The 25,772-nt window shown below is 39.7% G+C and overlaps 1 protein-coding gene across 2 annotated transcripts in view; it reads right to left on the bottom strand.

Annotated features, from left to right (window-relative positions):
- col14a1a (collagen, type XIV, alpha 1a) overlaps nucleotides 1–25,772 on the bottom strand; it is a 112,680-nt gene that overhangs the window by 76,255 nt on the left and 10,653 nt on the right. For both annotated transcript variants that reach the window (XM_053626898.1, XM_053626907.1), the window contains 4 exons: nucleotides 2,821–2,976; nucleotides 2,582–2,701; nucleotides 2,330–2,494; nucleotides 663–824 (listed from right to left, as the gene is read on the bottom strand). In XM_053626898.1, the coding sequence (XP_053482873.1) occupies nucleotides 663–824; nucleotides 2,330–2,494; nucleotides 2,582–2,701; nucleotides 2,821–2,976 (603 nt within the window). The remainder of the gene's footprint in view (nucleotides 1–662; nucleotides 825–2,329; nucleotides 2,495–2,581; nucleotides 2,702–2,820; nucleotides 2,977–25,772) is intronic.

Here is a 25,772-nt window from a genome sequence, read left to right as displayed (position 1 = left end):
TATAGAAAAGGAACGCCTAACGCAATTGACGCCATATTTGGAGCGTAAACATACAGGGGCTTTACCTAGTTTCGTTCTTGATGTAAACTGTGTGGGGTTTTTTTCTGCCAGACACTAGTTTGAAAAAATTCTGCCCATCCCTAAAGTTAATATTTGGTGATGCTTCCCCCTGGAGAGAAAAACAGCACTGAGCCTCTTCCTGTAATGTCTAGCAAGATTGAACATTTGTTGAGGGATCTTGAACCACTCTTCTATGAAAAACATTTCAAAATCCTGTATATTCTTGTTTCTGCAAGAAGTAACGCATTTCTTAAGATGACACGGTTGTTTTCATTTATTTGAAATATTCTTTAGGGACGTCAGTAATTTTACCCATATGTTTTTGAGTGAAATCGCTATTATTACAACAAATTAAGTTCTTACATGAATCATGTTTTTTAGCAGAAAAGTAAGCAGTTACACACACAAAAAAAAACAGATTCAATTTTACTACTAATAATAAAACGTATATAATTATAGTTATAATCATATATTTATATACATTTTTAGCCTGTTCTCTTAAAGGGTGCTGATACATCTGGAGTTGACTATACAATGCCTAGGGTAAAAGTTCAATAGCCAGTGATAATAAACATATTCAGATTGTATAAGCAAGTACTTACTTTTGATCTCTCTGTCTTGTTGTTCCACACCGTCGCACACAGTCTTGGTCAGACCCTCCACTATAGTGTCCATGATGCTGAAGTCGGCCACGTTGTACGTGTGCGTATCGTGTGGCTCAGAAGCAATGACCTTCAACTCATTTTCATCTGCGTTCTTTACCCCTACACACATGCAGACGCGCAAACGCACGCAGTTATACGCTAATCACACACGTTTATAAAGACACAGTAGTACGTTCTGTAAACATTGCTCAAACATGTTTCATCAGCAAGGCTTCGAACCATATATGTTCACATCTCACACGTACATATTATGTAAGGAATAAAACATGATGGGACCAATAACTATGCTGTATTCTTCTTTGCCATTGCAATTTATCAACCACTGCATTTTTTTTTGTTTGGTCATTAAATAAAAACATTTTATCATACATTCTATCTGTTTATAGTAATATTTAATGCCATGGAACATCCACGATATAAGAGCAGTCATTCCTTTACTTCCTCTTGATAATGGTCATGTCACCGCAAACTAGAGAGATCCATTTCCCAGAAAGCACCGCAAACTACAAACATGGCCGATGACTACAACTCCCAGTGGAACACACGGACACATCACCTTCTCCTGAGAACTAATCACACACACACTTGTTCTCAATCACACCACAATATATAAGAGACTGCTCATGCACAATGTCTTTGTGAAGTATACGCTCAGTTGATATTTTCTCTGTTATTTACCAAGCCTTGATCTCACATTGTTATTCCGGTTTTGACTTTGGTTCTTGTTTCTTGTTTCATGTTTTGCCTTGCCTGTTTTGTGGCTGTTTGCCTGTTCACGATTAGGATTTGTTTGCCTGCATCTCTTTAATAAAGCTCCTATCTGCACTTGCATCTGTCCTAACCTCCATTACGTGACAATAATAAGAGAAAAAAATGCAGCTTGTTTCTGAGAAATAACAAAAGTCCATAGACTTTACAGTAGGAATGGGCGATATGAAAAAAAAATTATGTATCACGATACAAGGACATTTCTATGATACACGATATCTATAACGATATATAATTTAGCTAACAAACTAAAAACCAAAATCCCACAACACGAAACCAAATCTGAATTCAAATCTCAACCTAAATGTTTTCTTGCAATGGAAACATTTCCTCTTAAAAATTCGGAAAGTTTCTTTTTTTTTTTTTATGCTTACAAACCTAAACGTGCTAAGCTGCAGTACATCAAGCTGCAGGAATGAGAAAGGAATGAGAGTGTTTCTTCTTTATTATTAACACTTTATTATTAGCATACGAATCGTCCTGGCATCGTCCCAATTTTATCATTCCCGGGGACAATGGAAATGTTAACAGGATTTGGGGTTTTAGTGGTCTGTGACTGGAATGGATAAGCAGCTGACTTATTGATAGAGTTTCGTATTTTTAAGTGTGCCTAGACTCATAGAATTTTAGACGCAGCTTCACCTCTGATTCTTACAAAGCACTTAATTAATCATCACCTTTGAAATTTCAACAGTGCTGTGGTATAATTCATTTTAAGCATGACCTACAAGTGCTGCTCTGTTTAACGTATACACTTTACTTTCATGTACTTTACACTTTACGGACTTTATAAAATTAGTATGACAGAAAGGCTTTTCATAAGAATCTTCACGTACCAATGGCGAAGATCTCAACCCCGGCGTACTTCAAGTTCTGGGCAGGAATGTCAACGGCATCCTGAGATTTCCCATCGGTGATGAGGATCCCGATTTTAGGAACGTTGCTTCGAGAACCAGATTCTGGTTTGAAGCTGTTCTTCAGAATGTATGTAAGGGCCAAACCTGTGGACACACCACCTTTAAAAATAACAAGACAACAAGAATCTGCATCTTATCTGTCTTCTATAGTCCGTACAGCTAGGATGCTACCTGTGAGTGTGTTTCCTCCTTTGTATGGCAGGTTCTTAACAGCATCAATGACAGACTCTTTAGTGGTAAAAGCATTAAGATGCCACTCAATCCTGGGATCTCCACTGTACTGGGCCAATCCTGAGCATTAAAAAACATGATAATCCATGTTAAATCACTATTAAAAATAAACCACAACATACTGCTAATCACAGTCATGGTGATTCAGAGAAAGGACAGTAAAAAAAAAAAAAGCATACCTATACGGGTTTTATCAATTCCCACATCGAAAGCATTAACCAGGTTTTCCAGGAATGTGCGCACCAGACGGAAATTGAGCCTGCCGATACTCCATGAACCGTCTACCAGGATGACAATATCAGCCACCGCAGATGTGGTGCACACAAACTGATCCACTACCGAGAAACAGAGAGACAGGATTCACATTGATATCTAGAACTCATTTAACACACATGGTTATGTAAATATGCAGGGATATGCAGGTGCAGTTTCATTCCTCAAATGTAATACAAAAGGAATTGATCAATATACACACAAGTCACAAATGTAGAGGTACGTTTTTATTAAATCACAAAGCTTCCAGGCTCGTGAGATGAGGAGAACGATATACAGTAACAATATGATTTGTGTGTATAATAAGACGCAAGTCAAACATTTTGTCATCTGACGTGTTCTTACAGTGCAGAGGATTTGCTTTGGGCTCTGCTCCAGCCACAATGCATGAATCTTTTAAAAGTGATAGATTGCGCCTTTCATTCTTTAGCTGTATGTGCATGAGCAGTGCCTCTCCCTAGTAAACCGCAGCAGAGTTCAGCACCAGAGGGTTATAAACACACACATTTTTAACATGAGCGGTAATGGAGGAGCGCCCACTGAAGGCAGTAAATCTAAAAATTGCAAACATACACAAGACACTGTTTAGGGCATGGGAGTGTGCTGCATTCCTCCTTGTTAAACATCCTCTTGTGTCCCCACACCATAATATACAGCCATTTCTCTATATCTCATACATTACATTTACATTTATGGCATCCTGCAGACGCCCTTATCCAGAGCGACTTACATTTATCTCATTTATACAACTGAGGGTTAAGGGCCTTGCCCAAGAGCACAAACTCCTGACCTTCTAATCAGTAATCCAGAGCCTTTAACCTTTGAACCACCACTGTCCCATGCATTATTTGTAGGATACATACAGAGACTAAAAAAGACTAATTTCAAAAAAGCTAAGGGGTTCATCATCATCTGGCATGAAAATATTTTTTGCTTTTGTGTAGAAAGTTAGTTGAGATAGACCGCAGTCATGCTGCGTTGAGAATAGCTAATAGTTTAGAGAGCTGATTTGGAGGTGATTTTCTCAGACTGGCTTTCTATAAGTGTTGATGCTATGAAAAAAGGTTAATATGTCAGGTACTCAGAAAATGCCAAAGTACAATACATTACACTGCAAATGCAAAGTAAGTTAATTCGGCATCTCTTAGATTCAAAGCAAGGGTAAGCAAGTCACGTGTGTGTGTGTGTGTGTGTGTAAACGTGCTCAATAAAAGCTCATTCTCTGGCCTGTATTTTCTTTCAATTATACTCTGTATCCCCCATTTAAATGAGCAAACAGGTGCTGTATGACCTGTGGCATTACACGATGCAACGGCACACCATTACACCTTCAGCTGCAATCTATAACAACGCTGCGAAAGGAAATCAGGGGAACTTGCAAGAATGAGTGTCCTGAGCGACAGGGTCATTAAATACACTGTGAGAGATCCACTTATTTGGATGGTGATGAACCACAAGGCTGCTCCGCCTTATCAGGGAGCTTGAGCAGGAGCCTGATTATGCTGATGCTGATGCAGGATCATCACTGATCCAGCAGAATTGATTCGCTCTAATCCCTGAGAGCTTCAGAGACTCGGCAACAGAGAACGTTTCTGTCTTAGAAGCCCAAGGTCATGTGATATCAGAGAACTGGTAAGAGCGCATTGTTGCTCTCGGGTAAATGGCCTAGGGTTTCCTCGAGGAGTCTGCAACAAACATGCATGCTGGAGGGAGAGAAAAAAACAAAACAGACAAGCACGTGAGATTAATATGAAATTAAAGAGACACAAGCAAGAAAAGCAATAAGAAATTCTATACATACATAGCATCATTGATTATGGTTTTTCTCTAATGACAGAGCGTCTGCACTCACACAACAACATACAATCATTTCCAATGATTCATTGTGGCATTAAGACAACAAATGAACATATCCTGATTGTGTCAAGAGGCTTATGTTAGTTTGCCTGAGTCCACTGAGGCCCGTGTGTCTGCACTATTAGTCTGCTGTGCTGGCGTCCGATAGTAAAGACTGTAACTCTCAGTTATGTCTCTGCTGGCAATATCTGCTAAAGTGGTGTCCAGGAAAAAAGGAAACAGAGCAAAAGATAAAAACAACCTAGAAGCTAAAGTAAACTTAGGGCACTTTTACACCTATAAGTCCTTTTGCTGAGTCTGAATCTGAGTTAAACTAAAACTGCTATTTGGTTTCACAATGTACATAATTAAAGAAACTGAAAATGGAAAAAAAGGATAAGGGGCATGTAGGGCTATAATAGAGGTGCTAAGTAAATGATTCAATATATATACAGGCAGGGTGTCCCAAAAGTCTCCACACATAGGGGACTATATTTGCCTGCACCACGTTCGTGGACGTCCACTTCTCAGTTGGATGGCAAGACTTCCAGTATGTTTAAATTTGTTAAGTTTGGCAACAATGTTGTGTGTGATGTGCTTGCCAGGCTCGATAGCTTCCCGATCCAGCCATGAGAATGATTTCATTACGCTCTTCTTTCGTCAAAGGCATTCTTAAAGGCTATCTGAAAAAAATGATATAAAATAAACAAAGTATAAAAAATGTTGGAAGGCATTTTGTAAAAATGTGTTAATTTCCCTTATGTGTGGAGACTTTTGGAACACCCATTTGTGTGTCACATCCAGCATCTTTTTTCTCTTTTTGTTTGTCGGTCCAAATATCCACGAGACATTGCATGTCTGTCTCAGTTTGTGCCAGGTTTAGCAGCTCATGGCTACAAAAAAAAGCACTGCCTGCATCCCATAATAGACTGAAAATTATATTAGGGAGAGATTTACTCAAGAAAGGTGTGGTAACAATTTCTAAACATAAAGTCTTAATATAAATTTAACTAAGTATCTTTTAAGAAAGGTTTACCCAGCACCAAGGATAATTCTCATAATAAATTGAATTAAGCTTCACTATCAGTTTTTGACTATTTAATGGTCTCCAACAATGTAAATGGTTCCAACCAGAAGTAATACTCCACTGCGTAAATGCACTTACATCAGCATTAATAAAGACTAAACTAGCAGAACCCGGGATGACTATTTAATTTAAGTGTGCACACACGCACGCACGCACGTATACATTTACAGTGCCCTCCACTAATATTGGCACCCTTGGTAAATATGAGCAAAGAAGGCTGTGAGAATTTGTCTTTATTGTTGAACTTTTTGAAAAAATTCACAAAAAATACTCTTCTCTCATGAATATCAAACAATAGCAAACACAGCACAAGTTTATCAAAAAAAAATCTTTGTTAAATATAGGTGTGCAACAATTATTGGCACCCTTTTATTCAATTCTTTGTGCTTCCTCCCTTTGCCAAGATAACAGCTCTGAGTTTTCTCCTATAATGCCTGATGAGGTTGGAGAATACATGGCAAGGGATCTGAGACCATTCCTCCATACAGAATCTCTCCAGAGCCTTCAAATTTCAAGGTCCATGCTGGTGGATTCTCCTCTTCAGTTCACCCCACAGGTTTTCTATGAATTTCAAGTCAGGGGGCTGGGATGGCCATGGCAGGACCTTGATTTTGTGGTCAGTAAACCGTTTTTGTGTTGATTTTGATGTATGTTTTGGATCATTGTCCTGCTGGAAGATCCAACCACGGCCCATTTTAAGCTTTCTGGCAGAGGCAGTCAGGTTTTCATTTAATATCTGTTGACATTTGATAGAGTCCATGATCCTATGTAGCCTAACAAAATGTCCAGGTCATCTGGCAGAAAAACAGCCCCATAACATTAAAGAGCCAGTACCATATTTAACCATGGGCATGAGGTACTTTTCTATATGGCTACCTCTCTGTGTGTGCCAAAACTACCTCTGGTGTTTATTGACAAAAAGCTCTATTTTGGTTTCATCTGACCATCGAACCCGATCCCATTTGAAGTTGCAGTAGAGTCTGGCAAACTGAAGACGCTTGAGTTTGTTTTTGGATGAGACTAGAGGATTTTTTCTTGAAACCCTTCTAAACAACTAGTGGTGATGTAGGTGACTTTGGATTGTAGTTTTGGAGACTTTCTGACCCCAAGACACAACTAACTCTTGCAAGTCTCCAGCCATGATCCCTGGAGATATTTTGGCCACTCGAATCATCCTCTTCACAGTATATTAAGACAATATAGGCACACGTCCAACTCCAGATTGAGTCATAATATTTCCAGTTGACTGGAATTTCTTACAGTCGGGGAAATAAGTATTGGACGTGTCAACATTTTTTATTTCAGTAAATATATTTCCAATGAGGCTATTCACATGAAATTTTCACCAGACATCAGTATTAACTCAAGAAATCCGGAAATATAAAGAATTCACAACATTAAAGTACATAAATTAAGTTATTTGTAATAAAGTGGAATGAAACAGGAAAAAAGTATTAAGAAAAAGCAGTTCTCCAAGGCAAGCTAAGGCAAGGAACCACCTGAAATCCGTAAGTAATTATGCCTCCTATCTGTGCAGTTTAATATCAGCTGGGATAGTAAATTGAAGGCTTTTCATTACCAAGGTGTAACACAAGAAACATCTCATGATGGGTAAAAGCAAAGAATTCTCCCAAGTCCTTCGCAACCTTATTGCTGCAAAACATATTGATGGAATCGGATACAGACATATTTCAAAACTTCAGAATCTTCCAGTAAGCACCACTGGGGCCATTATCCACAAGTGGAAGCAACATCACTCCGTCATCAATCGGCCACGCACAGGAGCTCCTCGCAAGATTTCTGACCAAGGAGTCAGAAGAATAGTCACAAGAGTAGCCCAAGAGCCAAGGACCACTCAGAAAGAGCTCCAGAAACACTTGGAGGAAGCAGGTGCCATCGTCACAGAGAAAACAATAGGCAATGCACTCCACTGCTCACGCTCACCCCACAAGACTACATTACTAAAGAAAAGGCATGTCAAAGCTCGTTTAAAGTTTGCTACAACTCATTTAGACAAGCCTATGAAATGCTAGGAGAGTGTAGTCTGGTCACACGAGAGCAAAATTTTAGTTTTTGTCTGTCATACTACACACCATGTTTGGAGAAGAAATGTCACTGCACATCACCCTAAAAACACAATACCAACAGTGAAGTGTGGAGGTGGAAGCATCATGGTGTGGGGCTGTTTTTCATCACATGGCACTGGTAGACTTCATATAACTGAAGGAACGATGAATGGAGCCCTTTACTGGGAGATACTTGAGAAGAATCTGCTGCCATCCACCAGGATGATGAAGATGAGACGTGGATGGACCTTCCAGCAGGACAACGATTCAAATCATACAGCAAAGGAAACTCTCAATTGGTTTAGAATGGCCCAGTCAATCACCTGACTTGAATCCAATTAAACACGATTTAAATATGTTTAGAAGAATGGGCCAAAATCACACCTGAATACTGCGGCCCATTAATTTCTTCATACAAGAAGCGTCTTGAAGCTGTCATTACAAACAAAGACTTCTCCACTAAGTATGAAATATATTTCAGTTAGCCTGTTCAATACTTTTCTCCTGTGTCATTCCACTTTATTACATATAACTTCATTTATGAACTTTAATGTTGTGAATTCTTTATATTTGCAGATTTCTTGAGTTAATACTGATGTCTGGTGAAAATTTCATGTGAATAGCCTCATTGGAAATATATTAATTGAAAAAAAGGTTGACGTGTCCAATACTTATTTCCCCCGCTGTAATTATTACCCTGATGGTGGAAATGGGCATTTTTAATGCTTATGCTATTTTCTTATAGCCACTTCTCATTTTGTGAAGCTCAACAACCTTTTGCCGCACTTCACAGCTATATTCCTTGGTCTTACTCATTGTTATGAATTTGGCCTATGTGTTACCTCATATTTATACCCCTGTGAAACAGGAAGTCATGGTTGAACAATTTCCTGTCCTAGTCATTCAGGTGTACTAAAAAATTTTTTAAATATCAATGGGAAAATACTTCAAATATATTTTACTCGTATGAATTCATAGCGGTGCCAATAACTGTTGTATACCTATATTGGACAAATTCTTTTTTTTGGATAAACCCGTGTTCTGTTTGCAATTGTTTGATATCCATGAGAGCAGAGTATTTTTGTGATTTTTTTTAACAAAAGATCAAAAGTTTAAACAATAAAGACAATTTTTCACAGCTTTCTTTGCTCATATTTACCAAGGGCGCCAATATTAGTGGAGGGCACCATACACATACAAACCATACACCTGACTGAGAAACACAGAGCGTAAACCAAGAAAATTTGACTGAAACACTTGATCTTTTCAAACATTTGGCAACACAAAATGAGAAATATTGAAAACAAACCATCCATAACAGTCCAAATCAAATCAGTTTAAAGTTCTAAAGCATGTATGCAAATCAACTTAAAAAACCATGCCCTAAAATTAGTGTGCAATCGGTTCAAGTAAACCTTTCTTCTTTTTCTTTTTTTTTTCTAGTTTTGTGAGCACTTACAAAATAATAAGAAATTCAGCCCAGTAAAGTAAGTAAAATATAGACTTTGGATTTTAGACACATATTTACATGAATTAATTTACTACTATCAACTTAAAACAACTGAGTAATTCTAATCATGTCCTTTTCTGTGTAAAAATCACAGATTTGTTTTAATCATATTTACTGAACCACTAAATCTTTTCTCTTTTTTTTCCAGTGTACATGGCATGTTGGGTTAATTTCCAGCAGTTGGGTTGATTGAGAGTTGAATTGCTTTCTCATCGCAATCAAGTTGCACTAGAGTTCAAACTAAATGCTGCATGTGTGAAAGCCCTGAAAAAATAATGTGCACCTTAAGCAAAGACAAAAATGGAACTGCCTAATTTCAGGGAACTTCAGGCAAGATGCCCTGCCCCCACCCCCTCATCCCGCCCCTCCTTGGCCTTTTTGCCTTGTGGTCAATTGAAAGGCATTGTGCTGTCTATGTTCGAGATGAAATAGAGACTTATAGCTCCTAATAGTTGCCTGATCCCATACATCAGTGATGTGAGGGTGGAAAGAAACCATCACAAAACACGACAGCTCCATTTGGACTGAGAAATCCTGATCAGGTGAAAGATTTGTACACGCACACACACACACACACACACACACACACACACACAATGTTTTATTTATGCTTATTCCACAGTGCACAGTGTATTGAGGTCCGTAATCGACGTCGAGACAGCTCGATAGGAGGAGACATTATACATGGCAGAAGCCCCGGTAATTTATTAGCATGTTCATCTGTTTAGTAGAGCACTGCATTGTTTAAATTGGATATTGTCATTCAGCTGTAGTGGACATGTTACTGAATGAAATTAATTCATTACGGCCTACAGAGTCTGAATTTGCTATAATGATTAAATATATGATTAACCTTGACAGTGATGGACCAGCATGCCATTTAGCCTTAATAAAGTCCAAAACTTGTTATTGTCCAGCCCTACCATACGACACAAAGTGTTAATGGACAAAATATAGATTCGTAACCACTTTTTTTTTTTTACAGTATTACCAAATGTACAGGGAAATCTAGATGATGGGGAAAAAAAATTAATTCACTTGAGAATGAGATTGCCTGTATAAATATTGATCTATCGCCTTCAGACTCATTCTGTTCAGCCGTTATATATCAGCAAATGTATTAAAAGTAGAAAGATTTGGGCTGCACTCTATAAATATTTACAAACAGGAACATTATATCTATAATAAAATCTAGAATAAAATCAGATCTTTGGATTTTAAATATGTGGGGGGTACATAACTTGCTTATCCTACATATGCAAGAAACAAGAGTGCCTCTCATCAAGATGCTGGTTTTCTGGGTTAAAACAACCAAAATGACTGGAGCTGGAGAGAGAGAGAGAGAGAGAGAGAGAGAGCATCTAGCTGCCAGCAGGACCAGAAAAAGAGACATTCCAAACGGCATATTTAAATACCATTCAGCCACTCAAGCCACTCAGCGCCCACACTGCTCAACTGCTTGAAGCAAAGACCTCAAATCAAAGTCTTTTTTCCCTGGTTTCCCGACTTCTCTATTATCCGAAAGAATGTAGACCACAGCCACTCCTTGTCTACCTCCGTTACTATGGGCTGTGCTACTCCACCGCCAACAGCCAGGCAGAGAAAGACTGGCTTTGTTCAGAAGAGTTGACATTACTTAATCAGTCCATTCAGCCCAAACTGCTTACATTAGCAGACAAGTGGATAACAAGCCATGCGTCCTAGGGTGACTACTGATTTTGAATAAAAATATCGCTGCGTTTGACTTTTGCTCATGAGCAGTGGTGAAAAGAAACCAAAACGTATTCTATAAATGTGAGGAATGCATTTTTGATCTATTATCTATTAACTAACTAGCCAAGTGGGCTATGCCAAAGTGAACACCACCTCCATTATCAGCGCTATATGCAGTGCTGAGAAAAAGTATTTGCTGATTTCTTCTGTTTTTGTGTATATCTCATACTAAATAGTTTTAAATCTTCAAACGAAATACAACATAAAACAAAGGCAACCTGAATAAACACACAACACAGTTCATGTTAATTTTTTTACTGAAGAAATAAAAGTTATCCAACACCTATCACCAATGTGAAAAATTAACTGCCCCCTTAAACTTAAAATCTGGTTGTGCCACCTTCAACAGGAATAACTGCAACCAAACGCTACAGATAACTGGAGATCAGTCTTTCACAGTACTGTGGTGGAATTCTGGCCCACTCTTGCAGAACTGCTTTAGTTTAGCCACATTGGAGAATTTTCGACTTTAGACTTACTCCTATGCTTTGGATCATTATCTTGCTGCATAATCCAGCTGCGCTTGAGTTTCAACTTACCGGACATTCTCCTTTTGGATTTTCTGGTATAGAGCAGAATTCATGTTTCCTTCAATTATTGCAAGTTGCCCAGACCCTGAAGCAGCAAAGCACCCCCACACCATCACACTACCACCACCATGCTTGACCATAGGTATGATATGACAGTTCCACTTTCGACTTATCAATCCACAGAACATTCTCCCAAAAGGTTTGAGTATCGTCAAGGTGTGTTTTGGCAAAATCAGAAGAGCCTTAATGTTGTTCTGGATTAGCAGTGCTTTTCACCTCACTACTTCCATGGATGCAATTTTTGCGCAGTGTCTTTCTGATAGTGGAGTCATGAACAGTGACTTATTGATGCAAGATTTGCCTGTACGTCCTTTTGATGTTGTCCTTGGCTCTTTTGTGACTTCCTGGATGAGTAGTTGCTTTGCTCTTGGAGGAATTTTGGAAGGTCGGCCACTTCTGGGAAGGTTCACTATTGTGCCAAGTTTTTCCATTTGTAGATAATGGCTCTCACTGAGGTCTTTTGGAGTCCCAGAGCCTTTGAAATAGCTTTGCAACCCTTCCCAGACTGATATATTTCAAATACCCTCTTCCTCATTTCTGGAATTTCTTTCAACTTAGGCATATTGTGTTACTGTGTAAGATCTTTTAACCAACTTCATGCTGTTGAAAAAGTTCTATTTAAGTGTTGATTTGATTGAACGGGGTTTGCAGTAATCAGGCCTGGTTGTGTCTAGTCCAGCTGAGCCCCATCATCAATGCAGTTTCATAGATTTGGGGAATTAGTAACTACATTTTCACACAGGCCCAGTTGGTATTGGATAACTTTTTTGCTTCAATAAATAACATTATTGCTTAAAAATGGTATTTTGTGTTTATTCAGGTTGTTTCTAGCTACATAGTTAGCTATATAGCAAAGTTGCCCCTTACCAGTCCGTACAGGATTGTGCAGTGTTTTTTTTTGTGATTGTTGTGGCCAAAAATGCTTGATTTTGCTGCTGGCTTTTTCAAAATGTGCGTAGTTTTTTGTGCTTTTTAGTGGAAAACTTCTTGAACTGTCAAAATTGCAATTGCACTAAATTGTTTTGCCTGGTCTTTCACAGTTATTTTTGTTGGTAAATGAGACCTTTTAGCTGTATTCACGTGAATCAAAGACGGCTTTGGCTCAATGCGCGTTGTGAAGGAGTCACATGACGTGTCTTGGCCCAGATCTGCAGAAACTCTGCGGTTATTTTGAGAAATTGCAAGCTCCTCCGAATATTATGGAGCTTGCATGATTTTGGGTTAATTTCTGCGATCGCTAATTGCTAGAGGGACTGCCTCACACATTATCCTGAGTGTTACCTATAGGCTATAGCAGCACTTAGATATATGTAGGCGATCTCTACTGAACATCGAAGTGATATTTGAAGTTTAATACAGAGATTTTACACTGTAAAACATCAAACAGCACCCTGTCCAGGGTGTACCCCGCCTTGTGCCCCGTGCTCCCTGGGATAGGCTCCAGGTTCCCCCGTGACCCTGAAGAAGGATAAGCGGTATAGAAGATGGATGGATGGATGGAACATCAAACAATCTGACTTGTCTTGCTCACACAGCGAGCTAAGAGCTTACCTGTACATGATGGATATTGAGCTGTGAAATTCTGAGATCTCCACAGGTTTTAGCTCGCATAATTTGCAGTATCACACTCCCTTTAAAACGTGTAAAATTGATGATAGATGATAAATTGGGCCGGGGATGCTTTTCTGTCTCCACGGTCTCAGACATTGCTGCTGCTGACTAAGCATTTCTATTGAAGCGTAGGCTTTTGACAGGAAACGGATCTTTATTTTGATTGGGTCTCAAAATTGAGGTATTTAACAAAATTAATTAGTATTCAGTATTGTTGTTTTACTCTGTTACAGTGATCAACAGTAAATGTTTTTTTTTAAACTTTGCACTGAAATATGTTCTCAAGTACTGTAACAAGAATATATGTAGTTTGTTACTTTGCACCCCTGGTCATCACCATGATAAACATAATAGAGGCAGCACAAAAAACAGCTGAGTGTTTCCTTTTAGTGTCCTCAAGTGCAAGCAAAACACACATTCAGGTATTTGATATTGCCTGAAACTTACAAAGGCAAATTCTTTGAGAGTTGGAACAAGGCACAAAAAGTCTTCCATCCATCCATTTTTCCATACCACTTATCCTACACAGGTTCGCAGGGAGCCTGGCGCCTATACCGGGGACTCAGGGCAGAAGACAGGGAACACCCTGGACAGGGTTTCAACCCATCACAGGGTACAATCACACACCACGGACAATTTAGAAATCAGCCTTTAGAAATCGTTTAGAAATCAGCCTACAACGCATGCCTTTGGACTGGGGAGGAAACCGGAGTACCTGGGGAAACCCTCAAAGCACGTGGAGAACATGCAAACTCCGTGCACACAGTGCAGAGGCGGGATACGAACCCCCAACCTTGGAGGTGCGAGGCAAACGTGCTAATAACTAAGCCACCGTGCCCTGAAAACTCTTCTCGCTTCCAAATAAACAAATCAGAAAAGGGAGAAGAAAGACCCTGCATGTTTCCATAAATCTGGCTCATATAAAATTTTCATGCAGTGAAGCTCTGGAACTGCTCTGACTGAGTTTTGTGCAATTGCAGAAAGCACAGCGAGTCGACTGCATGTCTTAAATCAACATCCAGACCTAGTGCTACATCTACCCCATCGCTGACTATGTGATCTTTCTGTTCGCACTGAAAAGCCATCAGACGAGATGCCTCTAGACAGACCAGCCCAGTTATGCTGCCAAACCCCAGGACATATCTACAGCTACATCATAATTGCATCAGAGACTTGTTAATCATGTCCAGGGCTTTTCAAAGCTGCTTTCCTACTTCATTTGCCTTCTGCTTGTATTTCTTTCCTAAACGACCATTTGTTCCAGGCTGCTCTTTTATAAAAACCTCTAAATGGATCTGCAAAAGAAATAGAGCATTTTGTACGTCTGTCCTATATTTATTTGATTTTTTTTTTTTGTATTTTTTCATGCGGTGTCTGATGATTTTTATAGAAGCAAAGAAGTTGGCTGTGTCTGGCCTGGTAGGATTGTCTTACATGAGTCTGGGGTTTGTATGGAAGCACACACAGACCAGAGGACACAGTGCACGTGTCACCCTCAATTCCCAAACTCCTCAGCTCCTCAGCTGCACAATATACAGTCTCGGTATTAAAGATCTCTTTGCACCCACAATGAGAAACAGGTTCGTGATTACTGGGCATAAGAACACATTTAACCCTCAGCAGCTGGCTTTTTAGCAGTCAAATTAAATTCTCACTCTGAGAATACTTTTCATGCATTATTCCTTTCAAACAGTCAAACTATTCAGTAAATAACTTAAGCTGTCGATTAAACCATAAATAAACAGTACTAATCTGTACCTTTCCTTGTCGCTGGGGTGGAACCCTCAAGGGTATACCTTTGTTTGTACCTTTAATGTCTATCTTTCACATGAAAACATGGACAAAGAGTCCTTTAAAAGTATTTTACAATACATGAACCTTTCTAGGGGGGCAGGGTGGCTTAGTGGTTCACACGTTTGCCTCACACTTCTGGGGTTGGGGGCTCGAATCCCACATCTGCCCTGTGTGCACAGAGCTTGCGTGTTCTCCCTGTGCTTCGTTTCCTCTGGGTACTCCGGTTTCCTCCCCCAGTCCAAATACATGCCTTTTCTGTAGCGTAAATTGTCTGTAGCATGTGTATGAATGTGTGTGATTGTGCCCTGTGATGGGTTGGCACCCTGTCCAGGGTGTCCCCCGCCTCGTGCAGTGAGTTCCCTGGCAGAGGCTCCAGGCTCCCCGTGACCCCGCGACCGGAAAATGGATGGATGGATGTACTCAAGTATTAAAAAGAAAAAAGTACATTTTAACTGATATAACTAAGTAATGTCATTAAAAAATTTTTTTAAAAATAACAAAAAACCTATTACTTATCTCACTCTATTATAAGAAACTTCGCTGTTTTCCCTGAAAACATCAATCAATCTCTGAACATGTGTATATATGCAAATCTAATGCTACATACTTGGCTAACGAATTAATCAGGAATAAAATATTATGTAAATAACTAATATTTCCCATTAGCTAGAGCTAGAATTTACTGCCTAATTAGGTTAGCTACTGGAATCAATCCTAGTCTAACCTGGCATTAGGAGAAAAAAAAAAAAACAGGCTAACTTAGTGAAATATAATCCATTAATGTTAGCAAATCAGTAAAATTCAATTGATGTATAGAGTACAGTCGTTGAGAGAAGAGGAGACCTTCGAGATTTGAAATGAGTACTAATGAGAAGGTGTATATAAATTTAAAGACAGTGCCCTCGAAATGTAATTAAGTAAGAGAACAAATATTCAGTTTCAATTACACTCAAGTAAAGCACAAATACCCAAAAATAATACTTATACAGTAATTATTAGTAAGTATAGTAACAAAATACAATTTCTCAAGTATTTTAGAAATTTATTAATAAGTAACTAGTAATCCATTACTAATTTAGTCATTAGTATTAAGTAGTACGTATTTTCCGTCCCTGCACACTAAAGATGTACACTTGAGGTTCGTACCATCTTTTCTGAGATTGTAGAAGCATCAGCTGCACTTACAATTACAACCCTGAACTGTGCCAAACCACTCCAGAGGTTAATTACCACTAGCATTTATTATGTGCAGAATAAGATCCGTCACAGATCTGAACAATGTTCATTACACTATATATTAGTGCTCTTGGTTTCAAGCTCAGACACTTGGGCTATAAAACAGAACACATGAGAGTGGATGGTTTGTGCAACACAGAAAAAGGAAGAGGCGTCCTGATTAACCACTGTGATCTGTGGCGATGAGTGAACTACTCATCTTATGCCAAGTACTCGCAAATTAGAGTGCTACTGCAATTAGATACGGTAAAGCTGACTCCCTGGAGTTGGGTATAATGTGTTGCAAAGTTAATGACTTTTTCTGATAACGCAGCAATGTAACGCATTACATTTTAAATGTATATCATTTGATTACAGTTACTGATGTCAATAAAATAACATTACTTGCATGACATATTTATTGTTAAGAAAACAATATTAAGTAAAAGGCATTTTTAAAATAAATCATGTTTTGCGCGGCTGCCAGAGGCGTAACCTGGCCTGGGCATTGGGGGCTGTAGCCCCGAAGATTTTTTCTTTAGCCCTGAATAATTCTCCACTTGGAGCGGTTTGTCAGTACGTAACTGAACGTCAGTAAAACAAGACGGCGATGTTGTAATTTTATATCTTCAGTGAACGGAGGCGAGACCAATCAGACAGGGTTTACAGGAAAATAAGTGGAAATACTCGTGTCTTATTGGCTGACAGTCTCTCAATTCTGACAAACGCTAGCTCACACAATCAGTGTGAGGAAAAATGGATATACACTGATTTTACTTTTAAGCAGTAAATGTGTTGAAACTGAAACAGTAACATCCTCTGATGCGCAGCAGGAAAACAAGGTGTGTAAATGTCTATATGAGTTCCAGGTTACGTGAACATGATATGAGCAGAGCATCAGGAAAGATAATGTACTTTGCATGGCGCTGTAGCAGCTAAACCCATACAATAGCTTAGTTGTGCTTCCCCTTGGCTAGCAACACCAAACTAGCCTAGTTAAAAAAGTTTTACACTTTATCAGTCTGGTGACAACACCTGAGGCAAGTTTTATGATAAATCCAACTTTTTTGTAGCATATTTTTGTAGGTTTGATAGGTTTTGAAAGTAATTTGAAAGTACTGTGAAGTAATTAGTAATCGCACTACTTTTTACATGCAGTAATCAGTAATCAAATTGCAATTTTAAAGCAGTAGTTAGTAATCTGTAGTAGATTACTTTTGTTGAGTAACTGCTCCCTGGTCCATCTTGTGAAGCTCAAGGGCAGCAAAGTGTCCCAAAGTACCTGCATTGTTTCAGCCAAGATTCACTTCTGTTTGTCGCCAGAATATCGTATGCAGTAAGCGCATTTCTCTCTCTCTGTGTGTGTCTATTTGTGAGTGTGTGTGGGAGAGAGAGAGAGAGAGAGAGAGAGAGAGAGAGAGAGAAAGGGACAGTGAAGCATAATTTATAGTATGGTTACCCCAGCAGAATAATGAGCATCAATGAGCATTCTGCTGCATTTCCTGTCACTGTATAATGTTTTGTAATAAAACTGCCTTATACACCAATAAATTGTGCAGAACTGTAGTTTTACCTAAAGAACCATGGCGTAACAATTGCCTGAAATATCCATAAGAACTTCTGTTCGAAATATCGGTATCCTGTATTCTGATTTAAACACGAAGTGGGTGTGGCCTAAACCAGAAGGGCAAAAAAATAAATAAATAGAATAAATCAGACAAATGCCAACAGTGTTAGCTCTGTGAATTGTGACTCTGATAGTTCTTCAACCTCAGCTGCATCACTCGAGTTCACGATTGGTCTAGACATGAGCGACGGACTGTTTTTATATATATATATATATATATATATATATATATATATATATATATATATATACTTGTATATATATATATTTTATTTTTATTTATTTAATAGTACAAATACAAGTACAGATATGAATATTCCACGTCCTACTCGTATCTGTTATTTGTTCAGAACACATTATCTGTTCAATCTGAATAATGTATTTGTGTTCAGTTACAGCCCTACTAAAGAAGAACAGAAGAACACCGCATATCACAACGACATTTATTTTTAATCAGCATATCAGGATTTAGTGGCATTCAGTTCGCCCCAATATGCCTGCACAAGAAATATGTGTGCCAGAAGAATTCCCTGTCTTCCCAGATGGTCCTTTAGCTGCCTTGTTACACATTCATCATCGCATCGTAGCAAATCAGACGACGTCCTTGCGCTGCGTTTTGTCTGAGGGAGAGGATATGTGCACGTTTGTATGCATGTGTGCATGCACAAGTGTGGTTTTCACTTGGTTGACAGCTCTCATACAGAACCCCCCCCCCCCCCCCCCCCAAGATATCGAGAATCCCTGCAGGGAGAGGCCAGGCATAAATAAATAATAATGCGAGAAATTAATGTGGTAACGCACATAAGCAGGATTTCCTTCAAGCTCTTATGGATGGCGTGAAAAATATCAGATCCCCCTCCTGACCAGCACTCTCTCGGCCTTACCGGCTGACTTTATGTGTAAGGAGTGTCACCTAAGAGCCTCGTATTAAGTCATCCATTAGCCGGTGCTGGCCTTCAGAGCTGGATAGGAGCCATTTGTTTGAAAGGCTGTACTTTTTCAGATCTACAGCTGTGAAAATAAAAGGGAGTGTTTGCACTCTTTGAAAGGATTTGAATGTCAGCTAAAATCAGACTGCAGCAGATGTAACACTCAGGCCTTTATTATGTCATTGCTACTGAGAAGATTATTCCCACAAGCAGTGTGTAAAAATGAAGGCATTTGCAGTTTACACCAATTACTACTTGGAGAACTTATTGAAGAAGAAATGTCTTTCAGTATGCACACAAAATCTCAACCCGTTACTCAGTTGTCGTACAGCACCTCTTGATTATTCTTTATGAAGCTTTTTCTTTTTGGACATTTGGTCCCTTGATTCATTACAATTTATACAACGGTACTGTCGAATTCTCAGATCTGATTAGTCAGATGTTAGGTGATTCATTTTCTAGGACGGCACGGCTCGGACGCTAGTGTTGGAGAAGCGCTTTCCGCAGATTTGGGCCAAGACGCATCAAGTGACGTTACAACGCACCTTGTGACGTCATCACAACACGCATTCAGCCAAAGCCCTCTTCAATTCGCATTTACCAAACATCACTGTGAAAAACAATTCCATGGAATTGCAATGTCAGCAATTCACCAAAGCACAAAACGTTCCGCAAATTGCATCACAAATATTGAAAAAAAAAATTTTTTAAACGACACAGCAAAATCAAGCATTTTTTGGTGGCTGCAACAATCACAAAAAAAATCCTGTATGGACTGATAATCTATAAAAACATTTTTGGGTTTACTGGAAAATCAACAATTGGCACGCTTTGCATTTTATGGGCCGTATTACACCACACCGTCGTTGATTATTTTCCTACAACGGCAAGCCACGTTATTCACATGACACCATTCCTATTTTACACATCGCAATTATTTAAGCTTGTAGACTCCAGTAACTAAGTTGATATAAAGAGCCTTTCATTTACAGTTACATGTGGATCCACACAGTGTGTATACTGCAATACACACCATTAAAACCCGAAAAGGTGAAAATATCCTGATATAAAATGTTGGCTAAATACCTGGTAGTGTAATAAAACTTTTTACTACTGTTATCGAAAAGGTGCGTCCATCTCACACGTGCACTTGATGAAGAAATTCCGAAAGAACACCTGTATCAGTGCAGGACAGTATAGCTTCACACTCATAAAGACATGAAGGAAAGCCTTGGGGGGGTTGGAGGATGTGAGAGAGAAAAAAAACAGAGGCTTCTCTGGACACATCTGCTTCGCTTATGGAGGACAGTGCTAACAGCAACTTTTTTCTGCATGTTTAAACAGAGACAACTGTCTGGACATTTTGGAGAAAGAGGATGAGACAAAATATCTGCCTGCACATTTAACCCTGAGGAAAAGCACAGGGGAAAAAGGAGCAAGGGCTAAAATCAGTATGCGGAGGAGTTGTGATCCTCCTATCATTAAGAAATGACACACATTTACACTTCCACATTATGTATCCAAGAGCAGTCATTTCCTGTCTTCAGGGCTCTGTGCGGCACTATTGGAGGTGTGAGAGATGAATGGCAATGCGCCATGCCATAAAAATGCACAAAATGCTAAAAATGAGATATTTTTGTACCCAGCTACAAAATTTACATATTACTATATGATTTTTGGCCCAATTTTTCTGAGGAAGAGAAAAATCAGACGTCATAGAAGAATTCTTTGGTTGTGAGTTGAGATCGGCTGGGTTTGATTGCAGTGGCATTAAATCGGTCACCGGAGAACGCATCACGTTATGTATTCGAAGACCACCGGTCACAACTTACTACCATAGAATTCCTTCACAATGTGTGATTTTTATCTGCATCAGCAAAGCTGTGTGAATATCATGCAGTGTAAAGCCAGCTTATAGTATACGGCAGTGACACTTAAAGCTGCAGTATCGAACGTTTTTTAAATGAACAAAAATCTATTATTGAGCAAGTACAGAAAAACAATCAATGTTCGAATAAACACGGTAAAAATGAACATTATTCCAAAATTCCTCTACCTTTTTCAGTCCATTCCTTAGTTTTTACCCAAATCTGTCTTCAAGAATATAGACCAATTAATCTCCTCTTTTATATGGGCAGGAAAAACTCCCAGGGTTTCCAAATTTTCACTTCAAAAGAGTCGACTAAGTGGTGGCCTCTCCTTATATATGCGGCTAATATTCAGAAACTGGTTCTCTGGGTGCAGGCCCCCTCTCTTCCATGGTGCCACTTAGAAGCAAAGTCTTGTATTTCAACCTCCCTCCCTGCTATGGTGTTCTCCTCCCTTCCTATACCCCTTTCACAATACACGGATAATCCAATAGTATGTACCTCTCTAAAAATTTTCTATCAGTTTCACCGTCATTTTAAATCTATCTCGGCCTCAACCATGGCACCTATATGTAATAACCACCTCTTTCCCCCCTCCTTTATAGATTCCACATTCTCTTTTTGGGAAAAGAAGGGTCTGAAATGCTTTGAGGATCTTTTCATTAATAATGTGTTTGTAAACTTTTCTGAATTATCCTCGTCATTCAGCCTGCCTCTGTCTCACCTATAGAATTTGCCACAGCCTGACAAGGAATAATCTTAAAACGCCGCTGTAATCCATCCATCCGTCCTACTATTTTCCATACCGCTTATCCTACATAGGGTCGAGGGAGCGTGGAACCTATCCAAGGGGACTTGGGGCATGAGGCAAGGGACACCCTGGACAGGGTGCCAACGCATCGCAGAGCACAACTGCACACACACTCACACACTACAGACAATCTGGATGGAAATGACAATCAGCCTACAATGCATGTCTTTCGACTGGGGGAGGAAACCGTAGTATCCAGAGGAAACTCCCCGAAGCACAGGGAGAACATGCAAACCTCGCACACACAGAAGTGGACCCCCAACCCATTGTAATCATATGGTATAAAACCAGCATGCAGGCCCGATCCTGTTCAGCTTCCGAGATCAGATAAGATCAGGTTTAGTCTCCAGAAAATATGCCAGATGCCTGTGATTGCATCAGTAGCCCCTGAGCTACCCTCTACCTTAATTATAGTCAGAGATATTAAATTGGAAATGAAACAGTGCCTCTCCTCAAACGCACACACAAACACACACACACACACACACACACACACAAACACACACACACACACTCAATCTCACAGATAACAAACAATAACTTGTTCAGCATCCAGCAAAAGCAATGGATGAACAGGTCAGAGAGAGCAATAAACAAACCAGGACATAGAAGATGGAGCTTGATTGCTTGATTGCATCTTCACTTGACTGTACATGACCATGTCAATGAGTGTTTAGACACAGATAACAATCTTCTCAACGTTTCCTACCCTTCCATTAGGCCGCATGAGAAACAGAGACCTTTGATCAAACGCAGCAGTAACTGATACGGAAAATAAAGTCAATTAACGTGCACGTCACTTCTTGGTCAGAGAATTTAATGATGGCCAGCAAATTGAAACATAACCTGTTAAACGCATGACCACTCCAGTTGTGTTGTTATGACACTGCGGCGCTCTAATTCCGTTCAGTGACGTGATTTGGGCTTTGGAAAAGCTGAGGTTTTGTTGTTGGCCATATGGCTATGCGGATTACACCTGAGTACAAGCCAGCCCAAATGAATCAACAAAACAGATTCGACACAAACTCGCTCGATCAGTATGAGATTAGGAGGAAACTGCTGTACTAAGGCAAGCTGATGAAAGCAGCAGATTCAGTGTCTGGCAGTGAAACTGAGCACTCGATAACACATAAAACCTTATACAGTATACAGCAGCCCTTTCAATTAGCATGCACACCGGTGCGTGATTAGAATTCATAGATGTAAAGCATTATTTAATGTCTGATGAGACCAGAAAGTAAGCACGTAAGTACATAATTAATATCATTTGCATACCAAAAATATTTACCGTTCAATTCTTTCACCGTAGCTTCGAAGCCAAGAATCTTCGCTAATGTTCTCATCTGAATTCCAGACAAACATGCAGATAAAGAGGACATGCATTACTGCGAGCCTGACACAGATTCCCAGTGTGTGTGAGGCCTCGGGTTCTGTTTATCAGCCTTTTCATACAGTAAGCTCTGATGTCTCTTTTTAGAGAAATTCTCCTTTAGAGAAACTTCTACGAATCTTTGTGGTTAAAATCTGGTATGCTGTCCAAGCTTGGTGCCCTGGCACTGACGTTAGCAATAAAAATGAGCATTCTCAGCTCCAGAGTAGAGATCGACTGATAATCGGTTTTTACTGATATTTTTCTAGAGATTTAAGCATTTTTCCATAATCGGATATCGGTTTTGTAATATCGGATCCACCGATAAATGAGAATGTAGGCGCAGGACCGCCATGAATCTGAGGAAAGACGAGTCAACAAATGAGACGTGTTGCATAAATAATCCCTAATTTCTCCATCTGGGGATTAAAAAAGTATTATCTTATCTTATCTTATAAATGCTTGATATGCAGTTCAAGCAGCTTGGCGCTAAGAAATAGAGACAAACTCACGGAGTCACATAATCTGTTTACCTCATCGAAGCTTTTATTAAAAAAAAAAAACTTTAGTAACAGTGTACTTTATTTTTTATACTCTTCCAGACCCCTTTATTTATTGGTGTATAAATAAAAATTTTGTTTTGTTTTGTATGCGAGGAGGAAGTGAAATTGACAAAATTGTTATAAATAAAACAGTTTGTTCAGTTCAGTGGTGTTATCATTGTGTCAAAAACAAAAGTAAAACAACAAATTTAATATCGGTTCTGCATATGGTTATCAGGAACATAAACATGCAAATAATCCGTATCGGTTATAAAAAAAATCAGTATTGGTTGATCTCTACGGCACAGCACATAGCACTGTCATAGCACAGTGCACTGGAGAGTGCTAGAGGACAGTCATCTCTGGCCAGGGCTCAATACCAGGGATCCCTCATTAAAAAATATCAAATTAAATCACTAAAGTGAAACCACACTGCTCATTTCCATTAAACAGCCTAGGGAGAGTCCAATGTTATGCACAGCTCTGTCAGCTTGTTTGTCCCTCTCATGGGAAAGGGGATATATCACCCTGTCTCCGTCTCTGACTGTGTCTGTCTCAGAGGAAGAGTACAGTAGCTGCAGGTCCTGCTGCATTACCTCCATGCTGCTCACCGGTGTCCTGTCCTCTGGCCAAAGAAGCCAGCAAAGCCCATTATCACACGTCTGTCTTCTACACCATTACCCACAGGGTTATATGTGTGATAGATGAGTCTTCTGACAATCACCACCTTTTATCACAAGCCCAGAAACACACACACATAAAAAAAACACTCCAGGTGGCTTTAACCAGCACTGGAGTCTCAAACTAATTGCTTTATGAAGGGAACGCCCTGCAAACCCCCCCCCCCCCCCCATCTCCTAAACAATTACTACCCTTCCTCTCTCTCCATGCTGTCATTTCTAGACCTATCCTACTCAAAGCCAGCAGAGAGCTGTTTGATATCGGTGTGAGGGGAGATGCTGCTGTTGATTGCCTGCCACATCCAGATGTTAAACATGAATCGGTAGTGCAGGTGATATCTCTAGGCTTTTAATGTTGCGAGAATTGAAGCTGACAACACTTTGAAGAGCTGGCGCAACATTCATCAGCGGTGGGAAACGGATTTTTTTTTTTATTTCTTTTTTAAACATACCGCTCAAATATGAGATTCACATCCCACATGAGGACTTGTTTACTTTTATTCTGTCTATTTGGGCAGGATCCCAGGAGAGCCACTTCAAAAGGAAGTGTGATCTTGTGATAGCACACAGCAACAGCCAGCACATACACAAACACACACACACACACATACACACACACAACAAGCTAAACCATCTCTAAGGTGGGTGGCCATGAGGGAAAATCCCTTTCTGTGCTTTTCTACGGATAGCTAAAATTGAAATAAGTAGACTTCGGTGTTAGAACTGTTATCGAATTCATTTCATCAAAATACCACACTAAATTAAATGCCACTGTCTGATATAAAAGTAAAAGTAGAAAAACAGTATACACCAGGTTTCAGAGTAAAAATAAAAAAAAAGCATTACCCAGAGCTACCTCGTGACCTCTCTCTTGTTTTTATGAAGTCCCTCTGGCCTTTTTTAATTTTGCTCCAATACCACACGCAGACCTGCGTCCCAAACTGTCCATGCAGTATTAGCCTCTTAATTATAGCAGTTGAAAGAGAGAAAACAGCTTTCTTCGCTTCCTAAGAGGAAGCTCAGTCTAAATCTGTGCTACTCGGCAGCATTCCACAGAGGTGTCCAAAATTACACTCTATGAGCAACGCGTGCAGAAAGCAACTTCGTGTGGTTTTCTCCCACATGGTTTCGCCACGCTGTGCTCCTGACGAGGGGCCCGAGCACGCCACAGAGCCCCACAGCATATTTCAAACCCTTCACAGCCCAGATTGGATTTTGCACTCTCTAAAACAAATGGCCACAGCTCGACCCATTAGACCCTCTAACAGTCTTCACTCGCGCCACACAGCAGCAGCAGCCGAGCTCATTGATCAGCCTGGATACCTATTCTGTACCTGCTGCGAAAATGCTCCCTCACCGTCGACCGTGTACTTGTTTCGCACACGTACTGAACGTACACTTTAATCCTCACGCAAAGCACCGGCTATTAAAGTTTCTTCTTTCGTAGCATTTATCAACCCAAACGCCACAGACCGCTGTCGGATAAACGGCCAAGAGCAACTCATCTGCATAGGAAAATAAACACTTTCACACAGAAGCCTGGCCTAGCA

This window comes from Ictalurus furcatus, chromosome 1 (assembly GCF_023375685.1).
Source record: "Ictalurus furcatus strain D&B chromosome 1, Billie_1.0, whole genome shotgun sequence".
NCBI classification, from domain to species: domain Eukaryota; kingdom Metazoa; phylum Chordata; class Actinopteri; order Siluriformes; family Ictaluridae; genus Ictalurus; species Ictalurus furcatus.
This window is presented reverse-complemented; position numbering and strand designations above follow the sequence as displayed.